Source organism: Phocoena phocoena, chromosome 3, assembly GCF_963924675.1.
Source record: "Phocoena phocoena chromosome 3, mPhoPho1.1, whole genome shotgun sequence".
Classification (NCBI taxonomy): domain Eukaryota; kingdom Metazoa; phylum Chordata; class Mammalia; order Artiodactyla; family Phocoenidae; genus Phocoena; species Phocoena phocoena.
The window spans coordinates 161,700,488-161,720,824 of record NC_089221.1 but is presented as its reverse complement, the minus strand read 5'-3'; the positions used below and the strand labels follow the sequence as shown (position 1 = coordinate 161,720,824).

Genomic DNA, 20,337 nt, shown 5'->3' with positions numbered 1-20,337 from the left:
CCAATACCTGTTCAAAACTTGGAGCCAAGCCCTGTGACTGAGATAGGGCCACAGAAGTGACTCAGACTTGGTTCCCACCCTCTAGGAATTCACAGTTGATGGAGAAAAGCAAATAATAACACCAGGCGCACGCACACACGAACAGGATATTTCCAAAATACTGTGATCAGTGCTGTACTCACAGTATGTTCCAGGTACAGAGGAAGGTCGAAAAGCAGATAGGTGGTCAGACATTCAGGTGAGAACATGCCCTGTGTGCTGGTGTTGAAGTAACCACAGGGTGATGAGGGAGACATGGGTACCAAAGGCCACCTGGGCGTGTGGCTGGGAGAGAGAGGGCCCGCAGAGGAGAGGAGGAAGATTGCAAGGTGCCAGGAGCAAGAAGATGTAGGTTCTGGGGTGAGTGCCTGCCCCAGCCAGGAGGCCTCGTGTGTACATGACACTGCTCCCTGACCACTTACTTCCCTATAACCCCCCACAGGCAGAGCTGAGCCGCCTAGGAACCAAGACAATGCAGCAAGCAACACAGCTACAGGTGTCACCCAGTGGGCAGAGCTCCTATCAGCCGTCCCCAACCTTCAAGACAAAGTGGGGACACTGCGTCTGCAGCTACAGGTGCCACCCAGTGGGAAGAGCTCCTATCAGCCCGTCCCCAATCTCCAAGGCAAAGCAGGGACACTGCATCCACAGCCCCGGCATGAGCCACGTGCATCCAAGGAGACCCTTCTGCAACAGCCAGACAAGGACAAGACGGTGGCTCATCATATCCCATGCCTCCGGGCTGTGGTGGAGAGCCAGGCCTTCAGGAATGTCCTGGTGGACGAAATGGACATGATGCTGTCCCATGCAGCCACCCTCATCCAAGCCAACTGGAGGGGCTACCGGCTCCGGCAGAAGCTCATCTCTCAGGTGATGGTGACCAAGGCCATCCAGGAGGCCTGGCGACGCTTCAACACCAGGTGCCTCCTCCAGTCTGGCAAGACGGTGGAGAAAAAAGCGAAGGTGGAGGAGGGGGACATCCCTTACCACTCGCCCCAGCAGGTGCGGTTCCAGCATCTGGAAGAGGGCAAGTCCCTTCTGGCCCAGCCCACCTTGGTGAGCAAGGAGACCCAGTTTCCTTCCTCCAATGGCCTGGCCGCTTGTACCCACCAGCTGGCCTTGCTGCAGTCCCAGGGCGTGTCACAGCCGGGTACGTGCTCTGTCGGAGGCCCCAGCGTCGCCTTCCTTCCACACCAGACCGCTGCCATCAGACTTCCGTGTCCTGTGAGTCCAGAGGCGAAGTGCCGCCCATGCCTGCTGACAAGAACCGTCAGAAATGCCTGCCTTGTCCACGGAGAGGGGGACACGAAGAAGACCGAGCAAGTAACCGCCAAAGCTAACAAGGCAGGAGCCCCGGGGCCACCACCATCCGGAAGATGTGCCCAGGCAGTTCAAGGACAGCTCAAGAGCCAGACCCAGGCCCACATGGAAGCAGAGGTCCTCAAAGGGCCACCACAGACAGGCCCAGCACCTGTGATAACCAAGACCCCAGCCCAGACGTGCCCACAAGCCACAGTGAGCAAGACCCCACCCCAGTCATGCCTAGCGGCCACGATGAACAAGATCCAATCCCAGCCGTGCCCAGTGCCCGCGATAATAACCAAAACCCCACCCCAGCCCTGCCCAGCGACCCCGGTGACCAAGACCTCAGTTCAAATGAGACCATCAGCCTCGATGACCAACACTTCACCCCGGACACGACCAGCAGCCATGATGGCCAAGACTCCACCCCAGTTATGCCTGTTGCCCTCAATGTTCAAGTCTCCAATGCAGACACGCCCTGCAGCCACGATGACCAAGGCCCCGCCCCAGACGTGTGCAGCGCTCGCGATGGCCAAGACCGCACCCCAGGTGCGCCTGGCAGCCACGATGACCAAGACCCCATCTCATCAGACACTCCAACGCGTCTCGGTGACCAAAGGTCCTCCTGCCCAGACACGCCTGGCGGCCATGGTAACCAAGACCCCAGCTCAGTTACGCTCGGTAGCCGCCATCCTCAGGACCCTGTGCCTGCCCCCTCCAGCAGCTGGAAATCTCAAACCTCCATCTTCAGCATTGGCGGCAGCTGGAATTCCCGACACCTCATCCCACACATGTCTAAGTGGACCAAAGGCCAAGGCTGTGGTGAACGCGAGGCAGGCAGCAGGGGTGACCACGGTCTCACCCCACTCGTACTTGACTAAGGGAAAAATGAAATGCTTCCCCCCATCACACCTGGGGGCTGGGGATCCCAAGGCTACAGCCAGGCCTCCTTCGGGAGGTGAGAAAATCAAGGACTTCTCCCAGAAACGGGTGAAAACAGAAACAGCATCTAACATCAGTGAGGCCGTGGAAGTGCCCGTGGTTTCGTCCTGGTCAAAAGTGGCGGAGGATGGGAGCAAGCAGGCACACCTGAGGATGGATGTCGTGAAGGCCCTATCCCAGGTATGTGAGCCTATAGAAACAGCTGTGGCACATCTGGGTACATGTCTGCCTCAGGCACAACCGGCCCCGTGTTCAACCACAGGCTCGCCCCAGGCACGTCTGCTGGCCGAGCCGACCAAGCCCCCGTCCTAGGCACATGTTTCTACCAAGCTGACCAAGGGCCCGTCCCAAGGACATCCACCCCCTGAGCTGACCACAGCCCTAGCCCAATCACATCTGTCCAAGGTGCAGTCCCAGGCACATCTGCCCACCGAGCTGACCCAGGCACAGTCCCAGACACATCTGGCCACAGAAACAGCCAAGGGCTTCCACGCAGCCCGCCAGGCCACTGAGCTCAGCAGCAAGACCCAGTCCCAACCACTCCTAGTCAAGTTCAAGGCCTCCACCCAGCCCTGCCAGCACGTTGGCGCTCTGCCCCGAGCCAAGCCAGAGGACAGATTGACCCAGCTCCTGTCCCACAGCTACGTGCAGGGCAAGGCCACCCAGGGCCCACGCCAGGGAGCCTCTGAGAGCCAGAACACGCTGGTGCCTTTGCTGGCCTCTGCTGGACACGCCACGTGCAATGTCGAATCCTGGGGGGACGGGGTGCAGCTGTCAACAAGCAGCCCAGCCCCGCCCTGCCAGGAGGAGCTGGCAGCCTCCCAGCTCGCTTCCCTATGTGCTGAGCTGGCTGCCCTGCTGGGCTCCCAGGAGAACCTCCGCGCCCTGCTGGCAAAAGCCCTCTCCCAGGGGGAAGTGAGGGCGGCTCTGGACCAGGCCCTGTCCAAAGAGGTCTCGGGAGCCACGATGGCCAAGGCCCTGCCCCAGGGCATCCTGGGCACGGCGCTGGTGAAGGCGCTGTCCTGGGGCAAGCTGGCCACCAGCCTGTCCTGCGCCCTGGCCCGGGGTGAGCTGCGGGCAGAGCTCACTAAGGCCATTCAGGGCAGACTGGCGGACGTGCTCAGCAAGGCCCTGATGGAGGGGGAGCGGGCCACCTTGAACCAGGCCCTGTGTCAGGGTGAGCTAGGCGCAGTCCTCAGCCAGTCTTCTTCTCAGGTGGCCCTGAGGTCTGGAGTCGTCCTTCTCAAGGCTGCCACGAAAACGGCGGGAAGCAGGGTGACTGTGATGCCGACCCCAGTGGAGGTGGACTGCAGGGGGAGCCCGTCGGCTGCATGGGGTCCCACCCTGGGCCCCATGAGACTACAGCCCAGCAAGGTCAGGGTTCACTGGGGTGGGGCCTCGGAGGGTTTCATCACAGGCTGGCCCTCCAGGCTCTTGGAAGAGGTGGGGGATGGAGCCATGCTCGGGGGGTCACCCTGCTCATCGGTGGTCTCTGTGGGCGCCTCCTTGACTGCTGGACTCCTTGACCCCTTGACCATTCATCAGTATCCCCTGATTGCTGCCCTGGACCCCACTCTGTCACAGGAGATGGGACCCAGCAGAGACACCCTAAATCTGTACCTGACCCCCAAGGTCCGTGAGGCAAATGTGTGCCTGCACCCAAGGGCTAGTGAACTGGCCTCAGATCTCAGTCCCATGGTGAGTGATGTGGACCCCAATTTGCCCAACTCGCCCCACCAGCAGCCGCCCCCCAGTCTATGGCAGCCACTCATTGCCAGTGGCGTGAGCTCAAGCATGAGCCGGCCATCATTGGCCAGTGGCAGCATGACCCCAAGCGCCCACAATCCACACGAGGTCAGCAGGGCGGCCCCACGTCCATGGGCGTCGTCGGGGGAGGGCAGGGTAGTGGCACCGGGCAAGCTTCCCGGCACTACAGGTCGTGGGAGGGGCACCCACTCCCACCAGTGTGCCGCCGCCTATGCGGGGTCGGCTTGCGGGTGTCATCCCTCCGGGGTCAGCAGGGTACCTCCCGGTGTGTGTCGACCCTCAGTGGCCAGAGGTCCACAACAGCCATCTGTGGTCCCTGAGGAGACCATGCAGAGAACTCGGTCCCCAGATCATAAACGAGCCTCCATGGGCACTAGGGAGATGACCAACAAGGTGACCCCAAGTCCACCACATGCCTCCACGGTGAGGAAAGCACAACCACAGGCTCCCAAGGCCTGTGTCATAACCCTAGATCTCCGGCCCGGCTCCATGGCTCCTAGTCATCGCTGGGCCCTCAACACTCAGGCTGATCCCAGTCTGTTCCAAGCCTCCCCAGGCAATAGGCTGGCACCCACCCTTCCCCGTACAGCCATCCCTGGGAAGGAGAAAAATCAAACACGGGGTACCATTTCCAGTGTTCACTGCCCACAGGAGCTGGTGACTAGCCATATACTTAATGAACTGGTGTCCACTTTGCCACAGGGTCCAGACAGTGACCTGGCCAGAAGCTTCTCCCAGGGCTCCACAGACTATGGCCCCAATGTGAGCAATTCCCAGAGCTCACCGCGCAGCTGCAGTTCACTCAGCCTTTCCACCAAGTCTGTGGCCAGCATGACCGCTGTTGACCTGGTGGGGGAGTAGTCCTGGGAAGCCAGCTTGGACAGGGAGCTTCATCTAGATCCTCTCCTCTCTGGGGTGCCTGTGGAGAGGTCCCAGGGGCCTGGGAACATGGAAGAGACTGAGAGAGCAGGCCATAGGCACATGACCCCAAACCTCCACGACCAGTCTCCTGCAGCCTCAGAACTGATCCCCATTCTGCATCACAGTTCAGTGGCCAGTCGCATGACCTTGAGTGTCCACTGGGGCTCAGATGATGAGGGAGATATGTCCTCAGGCCAAAGCTCCATGAATCTGAAGGAGAGCTTGTCCCAGAAACCCTATAGGACTGGGTTGACCAGAAGTCTGTCTTTGAGTAATGTGGTCCCTATGATCTATTGGCGGCCATCTGTGGCCGGTAGGTTGACCCCATGCCTATCCCAGCCTACAGTAGCCAGTAAGGTCTCCCCAGACCCAGACCAGCTCTCTATGGCCAGTAGAGTGATCGCCAGCCTATCTGTGCCATCTGTGGCCAGTAAGATGACTCCCACCCTAAGCCAGACATCCAGGACCAATAGGGTGGCCCCTAGCCTAGCTCAGCCATTGGTGACTGATGGGGTGGTCCCCAGCTTTGCACAGCCATTAATGGCCTGTAGGGTGGCTCTCGGCCTAGCCCAGCCATCCATGGCCGGTGTGGTGGCCCCCAGCTTAGCCCAACCACCTGTGACTGGTGGGGTGGCCCTGGGCCTAGCCCAGCCATCTATGACCACTGGGGTGGCCCCCAGCCTTGCCCAGCCACCTGTGAACAGTGGGGTGGCCCCTAGCTTAGCCCAGCTGCCTGTGACTTGTGGGGGGACCCCCAGCCTAGCTCAGCCACGTGTGACCAGTGGGGTGGCCCCCAGCCTTGCCCAGACACCTGTGACCAGTGGGGTGGCCCTGAGCCTAGCCCAGCCATCTATGACCACCAGGGTGGCACCCAGCATTGTGCAGCCACCTGTGACCAGTGGGGTGGCCCCCAGCTTAGCCCAGCTGCCTGTGACTTGTGGCAGGGCCCCTAGCCCAAGCCAGCCACCTATGACTGATGGGATGACCCCCAGCCTAGGCCAGCCATCTGTGGCTGGTGTGGTGTTCTCCAGCCTGGCCCAGCCATCTGTGGCAAGTAGGGGGATGCCCAGCCATCTGTGATTGGTGGTATGGGTTGTACACTCTGTCAGCCAAGTTGGGCCCGTAGCGTGGGTTCAAGTCTACTGTCATCAAGGGTGAATGCAGTGGCTCCCAGTCAGCGTCATTCATCTTTTGCCATTGAAGTCACCTCGTGTGCACCATATCCATCAGTGGCTAACAGCATGGGCCGGGGTCTGAGCCAGCCAACTGTGTCTACTAGGGTGGACCCATGTCAAGATCCTCTGATGGTTAGTGGGGTGACCCCAAATCCCCAGGCCCCTGAGTTCAGCAAGGTGGCCCTTGGGTTTCATCAGCCATCCAGTATTAGTGGGAGGCACCCAAGCATAACTGAACAGTCTGCTGTCACTGTTTCAGCTCCAAGTCTCTACCAGGCATCTGTGGCCAGTGGAGAGGACTCTTGTCTGGGCCAGGGAACTAGTATATCTCAGGGGATTCTGTTCAGGGGCATGGCTACAAGCATGTCCCAGGGCACCATGGCTGCTGGCATGCTTCCAAATGTGCCTCTGGGGACCTTGGCTGCTGGTATGTTCCTAAGTATGTCTCGGGTACCTATATCCCCTGGCACGTCAGGGAGTATGGGGTGGAGAAGTGTGGTGACTGGTATGGGCCCAAGCCAATCTCAAGTGACCGGGGGCATGGCCCCCATTACATCCTGGGCCTCTGTGGCTGGTGCCCCCTTGATTCATGAACCAGCCTCAGAGGCGGGACCTGGCTTCTCTCCAGCTTCAGCGCCCGGTGGATTGGATGTGAGTTCATCCAAGTTTTCCCTCACCATTGTGGGCCCCGGCATATCTCAGGTCAATGTCGATCTCCCAATATCTTTGGGCCAACAGTGTCCTTCTGTGCTTACAATCTCCAAATCCAGTTACCAACAAGCAGATGCTGTCAGCCAGGAGCCTGGGATGGGCATGGCCAGTGGTGTGGTGCCAGGTTCCGTAGCCAGTAGGATGACCACAGCTGTGGCCCCAGGTACTAGGGCCGGTGGTATGACCCCTAGTCTTTCCCCAGGGTCCATGATCAGGGGTGTGGGCCAGAGCCTTCCTCAAGGGTCCATGATGAGTTGTGTGGCCCCAGCCTTCCACCAGGTTATATGGTCAGTGGTGTGGTTCAGACCCTTCCCCCAGGGTTCGTGATCAGTGGCATGGGCCAGGGCCTTTCCCCAGGGTCCATAATCAATGGCATGGGCCAGGGCCTTTCCCCAGGGTCCGTGATCAGTGGCATGGATCAGGGCCTTTCCCCAGGATCCGTGATCAGTGGCATGGGCCAGGGCCTTTCCCCAGGGTCCGTGATCAGTGGCATGGGCCAGGGCCTTTCCCCAGGGTCCGTGATCAGTGGCATGGGCCAGGGCCTTTCCCCAGGGTCTGTGATCAGTGGCATGGGTCAGGGCCTTCCTCCAGGTTCTGGGGCCAGTGGCATGGCCAGAACCCTGCCTCTGAGTTCTGTCACAACTGCAGTGTCCCCCAGCCTGAATGCAGCATCCGGTGCTGGTGGGAAGAGGCAAGGTCTCTCTGTAAGACCCTCAGCTAGTCTAACTGCTCCAAGCCTGCTCCTAGGTTCAGCGGCAAGTGGGGTGGGCTCAAGTATCCCCTCCTTGTCCTGTGGCCTCTAGTGTGGACCCAGCATCTATGCCTGGGGGACTGGATCAGAACCTAGTTCTGGAGTCCATGGCTAGTACAGCTGGTCCACTCTCCACAGTTGGAGGCGTGGCCCAGAGCCTGCCCCAGGGGTCCATGCTGATTGGGATCTCTCCTCGTCAATATCACGGAGCCCTGGCGGGAGAAGCGTCCACAGCCTCCTTCCAGGCATCCCGTACCCCTGGCCTGGCTCAAGCCCATCTCCGGGAAGCTAATGGCACAGCCAGGGGAGTGTGCCAAGTGCCTACGGTTCTGCAAAGAGCCTCACAGTTGAGCCAAGCCCTTGGGACGATGTCGTTTGAGACCACAGGCCACCAGACTGTGATAAAACCAGAGGACCTGGACAAGACTTTGCCCCAGGGGTCCATATCCAACTGGGAGTCTGAGGTCCTTGAGGCAACCCCGTGGATGTCCCATAGTCCCCTGGCAACTGACATCGACCACAGTCAAGAATTCCCTGCAGAGGATGAGACTCTTCCCAAAGACCAAATGTCGCTCTTGGAGGAGGTGGCTCCCAGCTAAGCTATGTCTATGACCAGTGGCATGGCCTCTGTCCCTCCACAGTCCCCGAGTTTTGCCAAGCACTCCATGGCCCGTGGTGGCACCCCAACTCTGCATCAGAGGTCAGCCAGCATTGGGGGGCCCCCAGTTCCCACCTTGTGACTGCTAGTGGGGTCCCCGGTGCGCAGACAGGGTCTGTCAAGGGCACTTTGGCTCATCAACAGACGTCAGTGTCTCACACTGTACCCCGGAGCCCCTCCATGGTTTATGTTGTGCCCCAGAGCCCCTTGGCTTATCAAAAGGCTTTGGAGGCTCACATTATACCCCAGAGCCCCTCGGTGGCTCACATGTCCCGGAGCCATTCCCATGGGACGATGGCTTCTACTGTCATCTCAGGGTCACCCAAGCTGGCCCATGGCAGTACCATGGCAACCGGTTTACACCCAGGGTCTGTGGCTGGGATGGGGACCCCAAGCACTTCCCGGAAGTCAGGGGCCACCAGCGTGGCCTCCCATGTGCCACTTCATCCACCCCTGGTTAGAGGGGTGGCATCTAGCGCGCTCCAGAAGCCAGTGTCCGGGGGTCTGATTCAGGATGGCCATGAGTCCCTTGGCCCTAGAAAATCCTTCAGGGCCACGCATGATGTCCCTTTCCCACAAATGCCGGACAATTCTGCGGCTGGGACTGGGCCTGCCCATCAGGAGCAGAAGGATGCCCCCAGGTCCTCACAGGAAGTTCCTAAACATTCCACAGGTGCACCGCTGGCCATAGCGCCAACAATCCACACTGGTGAGGTGGCACAACGGATGGTCTTCCCTAGGCTGAATCCGGGGGTTCGGAGGGTGTCTCTGGGCTATAAGTCTTCACCGAGTGGTTCCCGGCAGCCCCTTTTTAACCAGGAGTCGCCGCTGGTGTCTCGGAATTCCCTTAGCTCCGTGGTTCCTGCAGACAGTCACGGGGCATCCCTGACTCCTGCTCTACTCCAGGGTCCTGAGGACAATGGCGTGTCTGGCAGCCAAGCGTGGAACTCTGCCGTCCCCAGTGTAGCGGTCGGGCCCAGAAACGGCACTGCGGCCCCTGGTGGCGCGTGGGATGCCATGGCGGCGGTGGATCCCAGACAGCCGGGGGAGCTGGTGACGTCGTCGGCGCAGGCTGTGGAGGAGATAATCATCCACGCGGTGGTCATCATCCAGGCGTGTACACGTGGCTTCCTGGTGCGCCGTACCATCAAGGTGTGGCATCAGTGGGCCATCACCATCCAGGATGCCTGGCGTGGCTACCGTGCACGGCGGGACCTGGCCCGGCTCTGCAGAGCCGCCACAGTCATCCAGGCTGCGTGGCGAGGCTTCTGCATCCGCCGGAGCTGCACCCAGCAAATGCTGCTCCCAGGCCTGTGGGCTGAGACGGGCAGCGGGGCCAGGACCACGTCTGATCACCGCTGCTTCCAGTCCTGCCACCCACGTGTCTGTAGTCTCTGCCAGTCACTGAGCTCCGGGCTGGGGAGCCCACCCATCGTGGTGATGCTTGTGGGTTCCAGCTCCCGCACATGCCACATATGCGGCCATACCCTGCCCACCCGGGTGCTGCATGGCACGGGCCAGGGTGCTGCAGGCCAGGCCGGCATGCCACGGGGCTGCATCACCCGTTCAAACCCCCAGAGCCCCTGGCAACCCCATCCCCAGAGCAAGGCAGCCACGGCCATCCAGTCAGCCTGGAGGGGCTTCGCTGTACGCTGCCAGCTGAAGCGGCAGCAGTTAGCAGCCAAGATGCTTCAAGCCACCTGGCGCGGCCATTACACCCGGGCCTCTCTCACCACGGATGCGCTCTTGGGACCAGCGGCGTGGGACAACTCACAGCACGTGCAATGGCCAGGTGTCTAGGACCTTGGCTTACCAGTGGGGGAACACCAGGGGAGGAGCCATGTGGCTCTCTGGGTCTAATGAATAAAGCCCTCCACAGTCTGGGTCCTGGTCTACCTATGCTTACGGGGGTGTCTCAGGCATGGTGCGAGGGAAAATGAGAGGGATCTGGAACATCCTGGACAGGAGGGGCCCAAAACTTCCAACCATGCAGTTGGCACCTAGGGTCTGTGGCTGGGATGGGGACCCCAAGCCTTTCCCGGAGGTCAGGGCTGCCAGCGTGGCCTCATACGTACCATCATATTCATCCACGGCTAGCAGGGCAGCATCGTCGGTTCCAGATGGAGGTACTCCAGAAGCCAGTGTCTGGGGACCTGGCCTAGAATGGCCACCATGCGTCCCTTGGCCCTGGAAAATCCTACAGGTGCATGCATGGGTGCCTCATTCAGGAACTACTAGAGGGTTCCAGCCACATCCAGATTTGGGGGGATGCTGGGCCCAGCCCCAAGGGGCCCCAATCTGGGTGAGAGAGAGCCGTACAAAGACATCCCCAGCTGGTGGGATCAGGGACAGGGCAGAGAGGGAGAGAGGGGGCAGCCTGGCCAAGAGGAGGGGTAGAGGGGGATGACAGCGTGGGTTTGGGGCAGCCATAGAGGGGGCATAGAGAGATGGGGGCTCCAGGGGGAACTAGAAGGGGCAGAGGGTGTCCTGAGGGGATAGGCAGAGTGTAAAGGCTTCAGGGTCATGAATCAGGAGGGTTTGTTAGGAGAGGTGGAGGGGTCCAAGTGGAGAGGCGGTCAGGAATGTCGCCCCTGGTGAACCGTAGCGCCCCCCAGAGGCCCTGCGTCCGGAAGCCCCGCCTCCGCCTCGCCCCTGAGCAGCTCCGCGCGCCGCCAGCAGCGGGCCGCACAGGTGTAAGGAGCAGGCACCTGGCCACACGCCTGCGCGGAGCCCGCAGTCCCCCCTCCCCACGCAGGAATGGCGGGCTCCCAGCTGCCGCAGCCGCTTCTGTTGCTGCTGCTGAAACCTGGTGGGGGTTCCGGAACTGCCAGTGTCACCTCTACAGGTAAGAACAGGTAAGAAGGAGATCCAGCTTCCAGGAAGCTGGAGGGGGCATATGGCCTAGCCACACACCTGGCATCTGGACTCCTCCCTTAGGCCACCCTGCTCTGGCACTCCATCCCTCCCCCCAAAAGGGCTCCTTCTCCCAGAAGCAAGGTGGGGAGGTCGTGAGAACAGTGGGAGCACCACCACCCTTCCCCCCCAACCCCCAGCCCTGAGGCTGCCAGTTCTGCCACTCCAGCGTAACCTGAGCCAGCGAGAGGCTGGTGAATGCCTCATACCCAGTTTGAGGTTCCGTTTCAAATCTCAGTTTTTCTTAGCCAGACCCCAAAGGGAGAAGTGTGAGGTCCCAGGACCATAGGGGTGCGGGCGGGAGAAGGGCTCACTTCCTGGTCACTGAGCATCTATGGCTCCCAGAAGAAGTTCTTGGCGCCTGACAATTTCTTTCTGCTCCCCTATAAGACAGTTCCCAGGGTGGAGAAGTCATCGCTCTCTCTGACCCATGTCCCAGCCCCAAACCTGGAATATCAGAGTGGAGGCCACCACACGTGAGACTCTTATAGCAGACAAGGGCTTCACTCAGAAGGCACCACATTTATCCCCATTTCATAGCTCTGGAAACCGAGGCTCAGGCAAGCCGAGTCTCCCAGCCTGTGCCAGACCCAGATTCGAACCAGCTGACTTGGCTCATGCCAGTCTCCTGGTTTAGGAGTCTCTGGGCAAAGCAAACTCCTGGCACAGTGCATAGAAACAGCCCCATTTTACCTTCTGGTCAACTCTCCAGCCGCTCATGAGTGTCTGCTCTGTGCCAGGCACTCAGTAGAGTTTATGTCCTCAACAACCTCCTCCTTGCAGGCCCACTAGTTTCCCTCAGTTTGCTTTAGAAGTTCAACTCCTCAGAGGTCTAGCTTGGCTTGGGGTCCACTGTGGCCCCTGAGTCATCTTCATTTCAGCAGATAACTCTTCTCATCTGTATTCTTCCTCAAATAATGGTGGGAGGCATTTTGGGGAGGCTGAACTCTTAGTCCTTGACTCCTTGGAGGTCTTTGAGGGGCCTTCTTCCCACTTTCCAGTCACCTGGGGCCAGACTCTCTACCATTCTGAGCCTCAGTTCCCCACCAGTAAAATGGGGATGAAGTCAGGCCAGCGCACCATGCCTCTTCTAGACTCATCTGTCATCCCCGTGGGGCCTGGGAAACTGGACAGAGAAACAGGGTCTGCATGTGGACCCTGCCCCCTCCTGGGGCCAGTGCCAGATATTACTTCTGCATTTCTCCTGCTTGGGGTGAGGCAGGGGAGGAAGCACAAAGATTGGTCCAGGGCAGAGTGGATGGGGTGGGGCAGGGAGTGGCTGATGAATGAACTTGCAAGCAGTTCAGGTGCCCAGCAGCCTGGAACTGGGAAGGAAGTAATTGTGGGGGGGGGGGGCAGCCCATGAAATCTTTACCTACCCTCAGCCTGGCCTCTGGGCTCCGTGTCTAGGATGGGGTAGAAGCTAGGGAGCACCTGGAGCAAGGTAGTGGGGGTTCCAGAGTCTTAGAGCCCAGGCCTCTGTGCCCCCAATAAAACTCTGAGTTTAGCCATGGGGACTTTCCAGGTACCTGGGGAAGCAGATTAGGGCTGATCCTCGGGAGCTCACAGGTGGATCTCTGCCGTCAAACATCACCTTGTACCAGACCTGCGTGAGCTCTCAGAGACCCTGACTTCCTGTGATGTCCATTTTACAGACAAGGAATCTGAGTCCCAGAAGTTTTAAAAGAGCTGCTCAGCATGGGTTGCAGCCATTCCCCGTATCCAGAGGTTTCTAGACCCCTGAAGCAAGAGTAAGGGGCAGGGAGGGTCCACCCTGAACTGGAACCCTGGCTGTGGGAGTTCAGATGAGGAAATTCAGACAAGGGCACCTCAGTTTCCCACTAAGCACTCACGTGGTGCACTAAATCCTCCAAGTCTCCCTAAGTGGTGGGTGTCGTCTATCTGACATAATAGGGAAAGAGGCATCCAGAGGGGAGTCTGGGCCAGGGTCACAAGCCCTTGTTCCTAATCATCTTCTCCCTGCGCCCCAATGGTGTTTTCTTTTCAGGTGTTACAATCTCAGAGATGGAGAACTTGACTTCCTAATCTCTGACTTCTCCCTCCAGCCACCCGTCCCCTACTTCAGTGGAAAACCACAACAGCCAAGAGAGCCCAGAGACAGGCTCCACCCCCTCACCCTAGCACCCCTAGTTCAGAGGCAGGTTCCATAACCCCCTCAAATTCAGGGGCAACCTCCACCATGCAGCCCATCTCCTCACAAGCAGAGAGACAGTCACCCACTGCAGCTCCGGCTCTCCCAGTTCAGAGCACACCGTCACCTCCCACTCTAGCCCCCTGAGTTCCATCTCCTTGACCACCCTGCATCGGAGCCCCACTCACCCCAATCCCAGCACGGTGCCTTCCTCCGTGTCCTCGGCCACCACTGACGGGACATCCGTGGCCTCTGACCTTGGTGAGTATTGGGACATTTGGGCAGATGGGGGAATGGTTGCGGATACCAGGGTGCAGTTCTGAGATTGGCCACCAGGGGGAGACACAGTCCTAAGAATATGCTGGGAAGGACCTCTTCTCCCACCCCAGCACCACCTAAACCTCTTCAGACCTTCTTCATTCCAAGCACGTTTTATTAAGCCCCTATCCTGTGTCGGGTCCTGTGAGACACAGTTATGTTGGGAGACAGGTTATAAGTAAATTACATATTTGTTTATAAAAGAACAAAGTAGAGCAGGATAAGGGGTTGGAACGTGAGTGCAAAGGTTTTGAAATTTTTAAAGACTATTCAGCCAAGATCTTGGTTTGAAGGAGGCAAAGGAGGGAACCACGCAGGTAGCTAGGGAGAGAACAGCCCAGGCAGTGAGCACAGCAAGTGCAAAGGCCCTGAGGTAGGATTGCGCCTGGTGCATCTGAAGAAGAGTGAGATGGCTGGAATGGGGCAAGTGGGGGTACTAGTGGGGAGCAGTGAGGGTGAGGAAGTTGCAGGGTGTGATCATACAGGGCCCCAGGGATCCAATAGAGGCCAAGCATTTTCAGAGGGTCTAGAAAAATCTGTCATTCAAAATAATACATTGTCTCCAAAACATGCAAAGAAGAATGCAAACACGAAGCGTAATAACATTTTGCTTAAAGTCACAGGATATAAACCATCTTCACGAAGTGTCGAATTTGGCACGTAGCCTCAGAAAGTCGCTGCATTTGGGAACAGAGTTCTAGGTTGGATTATTTTTTTCACTTTGCAAGAACTCCCAGAAGTGGCCAACAATGGCTGTGGAAACACAGTGAACAAAATTGATTGCTTGTAAAAAGAAAAAGAAAAAAGAAAAGAAAGGAAAAGAAAAACAAAAGTAAAAGAATAAAAATGTGCTTGAAAAAATGGTTACAGCAGAGACCGGAGAGGGAATTAAGCACAGCTTCCTGAGAGGGGACTTAAAAGGCACTGGGCCCTGGTGGGTGTCTCAGCCTTAGAAGGGATGGGGTCTAGGGCTGATTCAGAGCTCCCCTCCAGGTGACACTGGAGCCCCCGAGTTGCACAGGAATCAAGGTGTGGTGGTGGCCGTGTGTCTGCTGGTGTGTGTTTTGCTCATCTGATGTGTGATAATGGCCGTGAGGTGCTGCCACAAAGGTGTGTCTGAGTTCCAGAAGCTGGATGAGGTATCCATGGGGTTGGGGGGAGGCTAGGCTGGGGGGATTGCCCTCCCAAGCAGGGCAGGCCCCTGCTGCAAAGCCCACTGGTGCCTGAACAACCTCTTGTGTGTGTTCTTCCTTCAGGGGCTTGTGAGCTGAAGGTCATCCTCTGCCTATCACACACTGGAGTGATCCTCAAGAGGCTGGGATGGGGGGCTTGGATGGGGCTGGGGTGTCTGGAGAGGGGCAAGGCTTGTCGGAATAAAGCCCCTGCTGTTCCTCTGAGGCATCCTGAATCATGGATTCATTTGACAAACATTCTTGAGTGCGTACTATGTGCTGGGGTCACAGTGGGGACCATTTCTCCACCCTTACGTAGCCAACAGTCTCAAGGGGAAAGACTGACGACAGCCAGGGGATCAAGTGACATAATTTCAGATAGCTGAGGGCCAGAAAGTCACAGATTGGGGTTGTGGCTGGATCCCAGGGTCCCATGTGTCCAGGTTTGCAGAGAGGGTAGGGAGGTCTCTCTGGAAGGTGCACCACGTGGCTTGTGGGATCTTAGTTCCCTGACCAGGGATTGAACCTGGGCCTTCGGCAGTGAGAACACAGAGTCCTAACCCCTGGACTGCCCAGGGAAGTCCCTGGAAGGTGATATTTGTGCCAAGACCTGAAAGGGTGAAGGAGCCACCCTGGGGGAAACCAGGGAAGGTGTCCCAGGAAGCAGGCATGGCAAGTACAAAGGCCCTGTGATAGGAAAAACTAAGGGTGTTTGGGAAACAACAAAGAGGTGAGCAGGGTCAGAGCTGGGTGAGGGAGGGATCTGTGGGGCACCAGGTGGGCTATGGGAAGAAGTGTGAGTTTTAGCCAGAACACCATGGGGGAGTCTCCAGCCAGCAAGTTCCAGAATCCGACCGGTCTTCTTTCAAGTCTTTAGGAGGGCAGATCAGCAGGGGTAACCAGGAGGCAGGGACAGCCTGTGCAAACACTTAGACACTGGAAAGGGCCAGAAGCATGCAGAGAACAGGGAGTCAAAAATGCCCTCCCCTCCTCGACTCCCATTGTTTCAGTTCTGTTTCCCAGGGTCTGAGCATGGACGTCCACTCTCTTCCCTCCCATTGTACAGGATGGAAAACTGAGTTTGGGGAGGGGCAGGCCTGGGACTGGGGACCCTGGTGGGTCTGTGGGTTCTTCCTTCTACCCACTCCACCCCCAGGGACTTGCCAGGCTTCTCTAGCAGATTGGGACACCGAGGCTGCAGGCTGGGTCTCGACCATGTGCCTTGGCCATAACTCAGGCCTGGAGCTGCCCCCTCAAGGCTGAGTTTAACCCACAGTGAGATGGGTGGTCAGAGAGGCTGGGGGTCAAAGTTACCCAGCACATCGAGGTGAAGCCCGTCCAGGGGAGGGTCATGCGCTGATGATTCTTGGGGGCAGAGGGGACAGCAGGGCCTCCCAGGCAGGCAGCAGGTCTGGTGAAACATTAACTCATGGCAGCTTGGGAAGTGGCAATGTCACATGAACCCTTTTCCTCTGGCCACAGTCCTCCTCACACCACAACCCCTCCTGGGGGCCCCAGGTTCCTGCTGCAGCTCCAGCCCCCACTGTCTGTAGAGAGTGTTGACCAGAGGACCAGAGAGGGTCATCAATCTGCCTGGGCAGCAGAGCACGGTGGGCAACTTTCCCGGAGCCTCCAGGGACCTCCTGAAGGCCATCTTCAAACTCCCGAAGACATACCTCATGGGCTCTGGCTGTGAAGCCCATGTCCCAGACCCCAAGCTGGTAAAATCCTCCTCTTCTGACCTCAAAACTGCATCTCTCTCTGCCTCTCTGTCTCTCTGCTTCTCTGTCTCTGTCTCTGTCTCCATCTTTCTGTCTCTCTCCATCTCTCTCCCCGTCTCTCCTCTTCTCTCTCTGGCTCCCTCCCTCTCTCATAAGCAAACACTAGAACAATTCAACTTAACCCCTGCCCACTCTGGGCCCGCCCCCCCCCACTCCACCCCCCCCGCCCCACCCCCCGCAAACACACGTGGTCACTCGCTCCTGGCCACTCTCTCTCACACCTTCTTGGTGACACCCTCACACCCTGCCAGTCGCTCTGCCCCCCACCTCCTGGCTGGGTCCTGAGGGTAGTATGTGGGTGTATCCTGCTCAGGCCTGGCGCTCAGACAGTTAAGGGGCTCCACTTGGGCGGGGACCCTGGACCGCCGCTTGGGCAGGCTAAGTCCTCCCCTCCCCCGCTGCCTGCGAGGTCACAGGACTCAGGCAGGACTCAGTGGTGGCAGTGAGCGTCAGGCCTACCCAGGCCTCGCAGAGCTGGTGTGAGTTTGGGGGGGTTCTCAAGTAGTGGGCTGGGGTCCCTGCACCCTCCAGAGCTTGGCTGGGAGCTAAATGGATCTCCCATGGGGCCAGGGGACTTCCTCCTGAGGTTCCTGAGGCTCCAAAGCTGCTGACTTGGGCAGGGAGTTGGGAGGGGGCTTGGGGAGTATGTCTGGGCACCGAGCCCACTGCCCTTAGACGGAAGCCCCTGCAGAGGGCCGGGTGGTTGCCCCACACTGGTGCCTGTGGTCTGGCCCAGGTTACCTTGATTGAGTATCTGTGGGCTCCAAGAGCGGATGCAGGGTATGGGGGTGGGCTCCCTGTCTGGGGGGGCCTCTCACAGGAGTATAGCGGGGCTCTCAGAGCCCAGAGGTCTCACGTCCATCTCCCCAGGTCCATGAGACGCAGCAGAACAGCACTCTCCTTCCCGCTAAACGAGGTGAGCAGTGGGGAGAGGGCTGTCACTGAAGTGGGGTACCCTTGTCCAGGCCACGGGGGAGGGGGCGTCCCAGGACTTGGAAACATCCAGAGCTGCCTGGAAACCCACTTACAGATGGGGGAACTGAGGCCCATAAAGGCCACTAAGACTCGATCCAAGTATCCAGCCCCGGGCTGCAGCCATTGCTTTTGGGAGCAGGGGACCTGGGTGGGGGGGGCATGGGGGAGGGAGGGCACTAGGGACCCTTTGCGAATGGATGCAAGGTTTTTGATTGCCCAAGGAAAGGAGGCCTGGCTGCCCTCAGTCCAGGGTGGGGAGGGTGTGAGGCCAGACATTCGGGGCAGGGAAACTGAGGCAGGAGAAAATGACAGTAGTAGTGAGTGGGGAACTGGGCAGGAGCTGGATCTGAATCCCAGGCTGATGCCTGAGTGGCTGGTAACTTCTCTGGGACTCTATACGCTTGTGTAAAAAAAGGTGGGGGCTAACGTTCTGTGGCTGGAGAGAAGTCAGGATGAGGTGGGCCTCGGCAACAGGCAAGGTCCCACACGCTTTTTAACTCATTTAGCCACGCCCCAGCTGTCTGTGGGAGGAGGAGAAAGATAAGGGTAGTCCCAGTTTACAGATGAGGAAACTGAGGCCCAGAGAGGCTACCTCTCCCTTAAGGTGAATGGTTGAGCAAGATTTGAACCTGAGTCTTTGGGACCCTTGTCTGTGCTCTGAACCCCTGCCATTGAGGTGAGCCCCCAACTGTTCCAACCGCCCAGGACAATCCCTGGCCCCCCCTGTTTAATGTGGTGTGCGATCAGGCAGCTGGCTCCCTCTCCAAGTCGCACCTTCCTCCTCTGCAAAGTGGGGACCATATTATGCTCCTCCAAACACTCAGTTTACAGCATCCGTCATTCCACTTGCACGTGGAGTGCCTACTGTGCTGGGCCTGGGAACATGGAGGCTCACAGGCTGGGCAGAAAGAAATTAAACCAAGAAAAAGGATAACCTCTGGAGGTGGGTGAATGTGAGTGAGGCTGCCTAGGCTGGGTAGGGAGGGCTTCTCTGAGGAGGTAACTTTTGAGCTGAAGAATGGATGAAAACAAGCAGCCAGCCATGGGGAGAGCTGGGGGAAAGGAATTTCCTACAGAAGGCACAGCCTGTGCAAAGGCCCTGAGGCAGGTTTAAGGAGCAGCTACGACAAGGTTGGTGAGGCTGAGGCAGGTTGAGTGAGGGGAGAAGAGGAAGGGGAGAGGAGATGGAGGGCAGGGACTAGGGCACGTGGGGACTTGGGGGCTGCGGTGAGGGGTGTGGATTGTGATCTAGGGGTGCTGGAGGCCACGGGAGGGTTAGGATCAGTCAAGGGACAGATTTAGGGTTTGTCTTAGAGGCAGGAGTTGGGGTCGCAGCCAGAGCTAGCTCATATCAGGATCTCAGAGACAGGAGAGATGGACAAATCAAAAGACAGCTTCTCAGCCTCCCCGCAATGCCTTGCCCACCCATCCCGCCAGACTCTCAGGGAGGGAAGCAATTAGTCTGGAGTGGCAGGTTGATGAACGCTGCAGCTGAGAGGTCCGGAGAACCCTCTGCTCCCCACCTGCAGCTCTGAGAGCCCCCATCCTTACCTTACACTACCCCGGAGGGGAGCAGCTGGGCTAGATCCTGGGAGTCGGGGCTTGCTGAAGAATCCACCACCCAAGCCCCTGCAGCTGCTGTCGACTGCTCCCCTCAGGACCTGTCTTGTCTGTTTCACCCCAAAACCAGCCAGGCCCCCCACAAGCCCAGACCCAAACAACAAGCTGCCTCCTCTGGCTCCCCCTGGGGGCCACGTGGAACCTGAATTCACCAGATCGTGGTGCTTCCTCCCAAATCTTCCCCATCTAGGCCATGGGGGCCCCACCCATCCAGAGAACTGTGTGACAAGTCACCCATCATAATCACGGGTTACCCTTGAATCCTTTTGAACACCCTATGGCCATGGCCCATCTCTCAGCCACCAAAACATGTCCCGCATCCACTCATGGGCCCCACCTTGGCCCATGTCCCTCCCAGATGCTGCCCCAGCCTCTATCCTCCCCCAATGGTCCCTGATGCAGACACAGGAGGCTTCTTAAAATCATAAAGCAAGTGGAATCTCTTTTTTTTTTAATTTAATTTTATTATTATTATTATTATTTGCGGTACACGGGCCTCTCACCGTTCTGGCCTCTCCCGTTGTGGAGCACAGGCTCCGGAGGGGCAGGCTCAGCGGCCATGGCTCACACGCCCAGCCGCTCCGCGGCACGTGGGATCCTCCCAGACCGGGGCACGAATCCATGTCCCCTGCATCGGCAAGCGGACTCCCAACCACTGCGCCACCAGGGAAGCCCTTTTTTTTTTTTTTAAACCACTGGTGGCTCAGTGGTTAAGAATCCGCCTGCCGGGCTTCCCTGGTGGTGCAGTGGTTGAGAATCTGCCTGCCAATGCAGGGGACGCGGGTTCGAGCCCTGGTCTGGGAAGATCCCACATGCCGCGGAGCAACTAAGCCCGTGCACCACGGCTACTGAGCCTGCGCGTCTGGAGCCTGTGCTCCGCAACAAGAGAAGTTCGCGACAGTGAGAGGCCCGCGCACCGCGATGAAGAGTGGCCCCCGCTCACCGCAACCAGAGAAAGCCCACGCACAGAAACGAAGACCCAACACAGCAAAAATAAATAAATAAATTTAAAAAAAGAATCCGCCTGCCAATGCAGGGCACACGGGTTCGAGCCCTGGTCTGGGAAGATCCCACATGCCGCGGAGCAACTAAGCCCGTGCGCAACAACTACTGAGCCTGCGCTCTAGAGCCTGCAAGCCA

General features: G+C 58.5%; 2 protein-coding genes across 2 annotated transcripts; both read left to right on the top strand.

Moving 5' to 3' along the window:
* Positions 1 to 294: 294 nt before the first annotated feature.
* Positions 295 to 10,066, top strand: IQCN (IQ motif containing N). Its single transcript, XM_065873790.1, has 4 exons — positions 295 to 391; positions 482 to 2,463; positions 2,596 to 3,657; positions 9,173 to 10,066. Exons 1-4 carry the CDS (start codon positions 295 to 297, stop codon positions 10,064 to 10,066), a joined length of 4,035 nt encoding a protein of 1,344 aa, XP_065729862.1.
* A 782-nt stretch (positions 10,067 to 10,848) lies between these two features.
* Positions 10,849 to 14,953, top strand: CIST1 (colon, intestine and stomach enriched 1). Its single transcript, XM_065873789.1, is given in 6 exon segments — positions 10,849 to 11,111; positions 13,246 to 13,309; positions 13,311 to 13,412; positions 13,415 to 13,592; positions 14,643 to 14,788; positions 14,906 to 14,953. Coding segments are annotated over 6 exon segments (801 nt in total).
* Positions 14,954 to 20,337: the final 5,384 nt, after the last annotated feature.

Excerpts from the sequence above, each read along its gene's own strand:
- IQCN (XM_065873790.1), top strand. The coding sequence starts at position 295 with ATGGGTACCAAAGGCCACCTGGGCGTGTGGCTGGGAGAGAGAGGGCCC. Across the intron at positions 392-481 it reads CCAGGAGCAAGAAGATGTAG|GCAGAGCTGAGCCGCCTAGG; the intron begins GTTCTGGGGTGA and ends AACCCCCCACAG. Across the intron at positions 3,658-9,172 it reads TGAGACTACAGCCCAGCAAG|GGTCCTGAGGACAATGGCGT; the intron begins GTCAGGGTTCAC and ends GCTCTACTCCAG.